We start from the raw sequence: 7,459 nt of genomic DNA on the forward strand, positions 1-7,459 counted from the left end.
TTGTTAAAATGTTTTCAAAAACATTACAATTGGTTTCACTTTTTTTCAATATAGCAGATCTACAAGCTCACAATGTGTGAGCTTGTAGATCTGTTATTAAAGGGGGTTGGAGAGATTTTGATGGTATGTGAACTCATTTTATCTGGGGACCCCCTGGAACCCCCTCAAGGACCCCCGGGGGTCCCCGGACCGCACTTTGAGAACCACTGCATCTAATTCACATGTTTACTTTTTGATTGATGACCCTGTAACCGTGGTAACATGCGTCTGTTGCTATGACAACCTGTGCTTGTGATAACCTTACAGGAGGTGCAGTATCTGTTCTGAACCAATCAGATCGCTAGAACAAACTCATCTCAACGTTCATACAAACAGCTGAATTCTTGATGAATGGACCCTTTGTCAAGCCCCGCCCCCAGGCCGGTAGGAAGCCCCGCCTGTGTCTTCAAAACATGGTTCTGGGTGATGACGTCACCGTTCTATGGTCCCGCCCCTCTTTGCACCTATTGGTTGCTGTTGCTTGGTCTCCACCCACTGGCCTCTCAGTGAAAACCAACACTATAATATTAGTGACTATAGTGGCATTACGTGTTTTTTTCCTCTAATTTTTATCGAACTCAGCATGAACAACCAGAAAGCGGCGGAACCAGACGGAAGGGGCGTGCTGGTTGGCCGGTCAGGGACCAATCAGAAAGCTGACAAAGGGTCTTAAATATTAATAAAAATTACAGTCATTGCATTTGCATTTTTCAATATTGATGCATAATGAATGATATGTTTCTTAACAAATAAATATAGTGGTGTTTACTGGTTTGTACAGGTGTGTGTGTGTGTGTGTGTGTGTGTGTGTGTGTGTGTGTGTGTGTGTGTGTGTGTACTAGTCAGATCAAAGTGTGTTTTATGAAAGTACTCTTAAAACATCTGGAAATACTTCATCATCATCATGACGATTTTTTTCCTGTACAGATTATTGCTCTGTGAACGCTATGTAAACAATGTGTGTGTGTGTGTGTGTGTGTGTGCGTGCGTGCGCGCGCACGCGTGCGTGTGTGTGTGTGCGTGTGTGTGTGTGTTCAGGTGTTGATTCGTAGTTTGAAGGAAACTCGTCCGGCGAACTTGTCTCTCTCGGTGCCGGCCAGCAGGGTGTTGGAGTTGATTTTACACTCGATGCTCAGGTCTGTGTTCAGCGTTACGTTGAGGAACTTCACCGCTACCAGAGGCTGAGTGTAGTTTACCTAAATATATGTTAAATATATGTTAAATATATGTATGTTACATTATATAAAATACATTAATGAACTTCACCGCTACCAGAGGCTGAGTGTAGTTCACCTAAATATATGTTAAATATATGTTAAATATATGTTAAATATATGTATGTTACATTATATAAAATACATTAATGAACTTCACCGCTACCAGAGGCTGAGTGTAGTTCACCTAAATATATGTTAAATATATGTTAAATATATGTATGTTACATTATATAAAATACATTAATGAACTTCACCGCTACCAGAGGCTGAGTGTAGTTCACCTAAATATATGTTAAATATATGTTAAATATATGTTAAATATATGTATGTTACATTATATAAAATACATTAATGAACTTCACCGCTACCAGAGGCTGAGTGTAGTTTACCTAAATATATGTTAAATATATGTTAAATATATGTATGTTACATTATATAAAATACATTAATGAACTTCACCGCTACCAGAGGCTGAGTGTAGTTCACCTAAATATATGTTAAATATATGTTAAATATATGTTAAATATATGTATGTTACATTATATAAAATACATTAATGAACTACCAGAGGCTGGGTGTAATTTACCTAAAATGTATTAATTAGGTGTAAGGGCCGCACGATGTTTGAGTCATAGTGTCAGAGTACCCGTTGTACCGATCTGTGTCCCTTTGTGCCCATATATGGAGATCCCTGTATATGCCCATATATATACATATATATATATATATAATATGTTATATATTATATTTTACAGCAAAAAATAGAATAGAAGCAAATAGAGCAAGAATGAAGCACGAGTGCTTTATCAGCATAGAAATGAAAATTCACCCTGTGATCGTTAACAAGTTCTCCCAGCGGCAGTCTATACAGGGACAACAACAAAGGAAGGACCAATAATTGAGCCCTGTGGAATACCAGAACAGATGTTGTGTTTGGCTGAGTCAAAGTCGGCTCGATTGACAGAATAGCTTCTGCCTGTTAGGTAGGAAGGAGTAGAACCAACACAAACCTATGCAGTACTCCAGACATACTGGAGTACTGGTATACTGGTATACAGTACACAGTACTGTATACTGTATACAGTACACAGTACTGTGTACTGTATACAGTATACAGTACTGTGTACTGTATACAGTATACCAGTACTGTGTACTGTATACAGTACACAGTACTGTATACAGTACACAGTACTGGTATACTGGTATACCAGTACGTGTGGTGTTTGTTTATGGTTATTGTCTGAGTCATACTGACGCGGCTGTGTAGTGTGTACATATAATGAGTGTGTATGTGCAGTGTGTAGTGAGTAGTGTGTACCTGTGCGTGTGTACATATAATGAGTGTGTATGTGCAGTGTGTAGTAAGTAGTGTGTACATATAATGAGTGTTTATGTGCAGTGTGTAGTGAGTAGTGTGTACATATAATGAGTGTGTATGTGCAGTGTGTAGTGAGTAGTGTGTACCTGTGCTTTCTTGCCATAGTAAGGATAGTACATGAGGTTGAGGCTTCCATTAGGAGGGTAGTACTGGATGGGTCCTAGTGTCCCTCCCGTCTGCAACACAGAACAATGTTTATGTTCAAATAACAACATAAAACAATATTTATATTAACACATTGAGTGCCAAAAACAGAATATTCAGTTATTGTATTTTATTTTTCTAACGCAGGGCGCAACTTAGAAATGTTCCAAGGACCCTTTAAAAGGGATGTGACGTCATTCCAAACAAACTGACGTGCACACAGATAGAAACCTAGACACCTCATTGGTCCATAGATATAGAAACCTAGACACCTCATTGGTCCACAGATATAGAAACCTAGACACCTCATTGGTCCATAGATATAGAAACCTAGACACCTCATTGGTCCATAGATATAGAAACCTAGACACCTCATTGGTCCATAGATATAGAAACCTAGACACCTCATTGGTCCACAGATATAGAAACCTAGACACCTCATTGGTCCATAGATATAGAAACCTAGACACCTCATTGGTCCATAGATATAGAAACCTAGACACCTCATTGGTCCACAGATATAGAAACCTAGACACCTCATTGGCCTCTGCAGTTCATTGGAGCGACGTGCTTGGTATGGTGGGCGCCATACGCGCTGTGATTGGCCAGTGTCCGTTCCCCCCGGAAATGGGCACTGGCCAATCACAGCGCGTCTTTTCCAGGATTTGTCAGAATCTAGTTGTCCCGCCCCCACCTGCCTCTGATTGGCCTACTGAACGCCCCCTTCTGTGACGCACGCGGAAATGTCCAGCTGCCCCCAGAAGCGGAAGCGCGTCGGCCATACACACGCTTCAGAGCCAGAGGAGGCGTGTCTACCTTTATATGTCTATGGACGTGCATCCTCCCCAATGCACGTCTTTTCTGTTTACATTATACATTAAATATGTACTGGATAAATAAATAAAATCACACCCTGTGTGAAGAGGGTGGTGCCTTTGATGAGCCCCGTATTGATGTTGTCATCAATGTTTGTGGACAGACATAGAAAACAGACTAGAAAATGTGCTCCTCGGAGCACAAGTCTCCGCCAGCAGACCCGTGCTATTTTAACCAAAGGAAATCACTTACCCTATCTTTAAACATAGTTTTCTAGAAATGTTCTGATTCTTAGATTAGAACATAGAGTGACATCAGTGCCATCAGCCAAGCTAACATTGAACATGTTAGCTTGGCTGATGGCACTGATGTCACTTCGAAACATGTAAACAATGTTTCGAAGTGACACATCTATTAGCCAATCAAGCACACCCTTTCAACATATTGTCACGTGTCACGTGATGCTTGACCAATGTTAGCTTGGTGGACACACGGACACACGGACATACATACATACATACATACATACATACATACATACATACATACATACATACATACATACATACATACATACATACATACATACATACGGACACACGGACAAAGCCAGATATAGGAGTGGTTGCCTTCGGCACCACTCAAAAACTAAGCTATGAGAGAGAGACAGACAGACAGACAGACCTTTGATCCACAGGTGATGTAGGGAGACTGTCCGTCTCGACCAGGCAGCATCCCTATGACCTGTTACCATGGAGACACACACACACACACACACACACACACACCAATATTTAAGAAACTTTACATAAAAGGACAAGCCCAAAGTGGCTTAAAATAAGCAGACTTGGCAACACTGGTTGTGTGTTGGTCTGTGTGATGTGAGCGGAATGGAAAGGAATTGATTGTGTGTGTGTGTGTGTGTGTGTGTGTGTGTGTGTGTGTGTGTGTGTGTGTGTGTGTGTGTGTGTGTGTGTGTGTGTGTGTGTGTGTGTGTGTGTGTGTGTGTGTGTGTGTGTGTGTGTGTGTGTGTGTGAGAGCTTTTACCCGGTTCAGTTTGATGATGACACAGGGTCGTGCCTCCTGGTAACCATAGTAACGATCCTCAATCCCAGAACAGAAGTCCAGCATGGTTCTGTTGAACTGACACGACTTTTTAGGATTGTTCCTCACCTGGAGTATAGATTAGAGAGAGAGAGAGAGAGAGAGAGAGAGAGAGAGAGAGAGAGAGAGAGAGAGAGAGAGGCATGGGAGGGAGCGGCCCTGTTTATTCATGAAAACAACCCCAAAATAAGCGAGCCCTTCAACCCGCGGTGGCGCCCTGCGCAGCGGCTAGATGAGAGGGCCGCACAGCGGCCCGAACCTCTAGTATAATACATCCTTTTATACATTTGGCGATGGTGCGTGTCTGTGTCGTTCATCGGGTCCTACGCAGTACTGTCCTGTCAAACCGTGCCTCTGTGTGTCTGTGTCGTTCATAGGTTCCTACGCAGTACTGTCCTGTCAAACCGTGCCTCTGTGTGTCTGTGTCGTTCATAGGTTCCTACGCTGTACTGTCCTGTCAAACCGTGCCTCTGTGTGTCTGTGTCGTTCATAGGTTCCTACGCTGTACTGTCCTGTCAAACCGTGCCTCTGTGTGTCTGTGTGTCTGTGTCGTTCATAGGTTCCTACGCAGTACTGTCCTGTCAAACCGTGCCTCTGTGTGTCTGTGTCGTTCATAGGGTCCTACGCCGTACTGTCCTGTCAAACCGTGCCTCTGTGTGTCTGTGTCGTTCATAGGTTCCTACGCTGTACTGTCCTGTCAAACCGTGCCTCTGTGTGTCTGTGTCGTTCATAGGGTCCTACGCTGTACTGTCCTGTTCAAACCGTGTCTCTGTGTGTCTGTGTGGTTCATAGGTTCCTACGCAGTACTGTCCTGTCAAACCGTGCCTCTGTGTGTCTGTGTCGTTCATAGGTTCCTACGCTGTACTGTCCTGTCAAACCGTGCCTCTGTGTGTCTGTGTCGTTCATAGGGTCCTACGCTGTACTGTCCTGTCAAACCGTGCCTCTGTGTGTCTGTGTCGTTCATAGGGTCCTACGCTGTACTGTCCTGTCAAACCGTGTCTCTGTGTGTCTGTGTCGTTCATAGGTTCCTACGCTGTACTGTCCTGTCAAACCGTGCCTCTGTGTGTCTGTGTCGTTCATAGGTCCTACGCTGTACTGTCCTGTCAAACCGTGCCTCTGTGTGTCTGTGTCGTTCATAGGGTCCTACGCCGTACTGTCCTGTCAAACCGTGCCTCTGTGTGTCTGTGTCGTTCATAGGTTCCTACGCTGTACTGTCCTGTCAAACCGTGCCTCTGTGTGTCTGTGTCGTTCATAGGGTCCTACGCCGTACTGTCCTGTCAAACCGTGCCTCTGTGTGTCTGTGTCGTTCATAGGTTCCTACGCTGTACTGTCCTGTCAAACCGTGCCTCTGTGTGTCTGTGTCGTTCATAGGGTCCTACGCCGTACTGTCCTGTCAAACCGTGCCTCTGTGTGTCTGTGTCGTTCATAGGGTCCTACGCCGTACTGTCCTGTCAAACCGTGCCTCTGTGTGTCTGTGTCGTTCATAGGTTCCTACGCTGTACTGTCCTGTCAAACCGTGCCTCTGTGTGTCTGTGTCGTTCATAGGGTCCTACGCTGTACTGTCCTGTCAAACCGTGCCTCTGTGTGTCTGTGTCGTTCATAGGGTCCTACGCTGTACTGTCCTGTCAAACCGTGCCTCTGTGTGTCTGTGTCGTTCATAGGTTCCTACGCTGTACTGTCCTGTCAAACCGTGCCTCTGTGTGTCTGTGTCGTTCATAGGGTCCTACGCTGTACTGTCCTGTTCAAACCGTGTCTCTGTGTGTCTGTGTGGTTCATAGGTTCCTACGCAGTACTGTCCTGTCAAACCGTGCCTCTGTGTGTCTGTGTCGTTCATAGGTTCCTACGCTGTACTGTCCTGTCAAACCGTGCCTCTGTGTGTCTGTGTCGTTCATAGGGTCCTACGCTGTACTGTCCTGTCAAACCGTGTCTCTGTGTGTCTGTGTGGTTCATAGGGTCCTACGCTGTACTGTCCTGTCAAACCGTGCCTCTGTGTGTCTGTGTCGTTCATAGGGTCCTACGCTGTACTGTCCTGTCAAACCGTGTCTCTGTGTGTCTGTGTCGTTCATAGGGTCCTACACTGTACTGTCCTGTCAAACCGTGCCTCTGTGTGTCTGTGTCGTTCATAGGGTCCTACGCTGTACTGTCCTGTCAAACCGTGTCTCTGTGTGTCTGTGTGGTTCATAGGGTCCTACGCTGTACTGTCCTGTCAAACCGTGCCTCTGTGTGTCTGTGTCGTTCATAGGGTCCTACGCTGTACTGTCCTGTCAAACCGTGTCTCTGTGTGTCTGTGTCGTTCATAGGGTCCTACACTGTACTGTCCTGTCAAACCGTGCCTCTGTGTGTCTGTGTGGTTCATAGGTTCCTACGCTGTACTGTCCTGTCAAACCGTGTCTCTGTGTGTCTGTGTCGTTCATAGGGTCCTACACTGTACTGTCCTGTCAAACCGTGCCTCTGTGTGTCTGTGTCGTTCATAGGTTCCTACGCTGTACTGTCCTGTCAAACCGTGTCTCTGTGTGTCTGTGTCGTTCATAGGTTCCTACGCTGTACTGTCCTGTCAAACCGTGCCTCTGTGTGTCTGTGTCGTTCATAGGGTCCTACACTGTACTGTCCTGTCAAACCGTGCCTCTGTGTGTCTGTGTCGTTCATAGGTTCCTACGCTGTACTGTCCTGTCAAACCGTGTCTCTGTGTGTCTGTGTCGTTCATAGGGTCCTACACTGTACTGTCCTGTCAAACCGTGCCTCTGTGTGTCTGTGTCGTTCA

The 7,459-nt window shown here is 45.2% G+C and overlaps 1 protein-coding gene across 1 annotated transcript in view; it reads right to left on the reverse strand.

Annotated features, from left to right (window-relative positions):
* Positions 1-1,073: 1,073 nt before the first annotated feature.
* Positions 1,074-7,459, reverse strand: part of atp1b2a (ATPase Na+/K+ transporting subunit beta 2a) — a gene marked incomplete at both ends in the record, with an annotated part of 18,252 nt that continues 11,866 nt past the window's right edge. Inside the window, 4 exons of the mRNA XM_084043225.1 lie at positions 1,074-1,235; positions 2,721-2,810; positions 4,279-4,338; positions 4,642-4,767. Coding sequence (XP_083899351.1) covers positions 1,074-1,235; positions 2,721-2,810; positions 4,279-4,338; positions 4,642-4,767 — 438 coding nt within the window. The remainder of the gene's footprint in view (positions 1,236-2,720; positions 2,811-4,278; positions 4,339-4,641; positions 4,768-7,459) is intronic.

The sequence above is a fragment of the Gymnoscopelus microlampas genome, assembly GCF_963454915.1.
Source record: "Gymnoscopelus microlampas genome assembly, chromosome: 19".
Classification (NCBI taxonomy): Eukaryota; Metazoa; Chordata; class Actinopteri; order Myctophiformes; family Myctophidae; genus Gymnoscopelus; species Gymnoscopelus microlampas.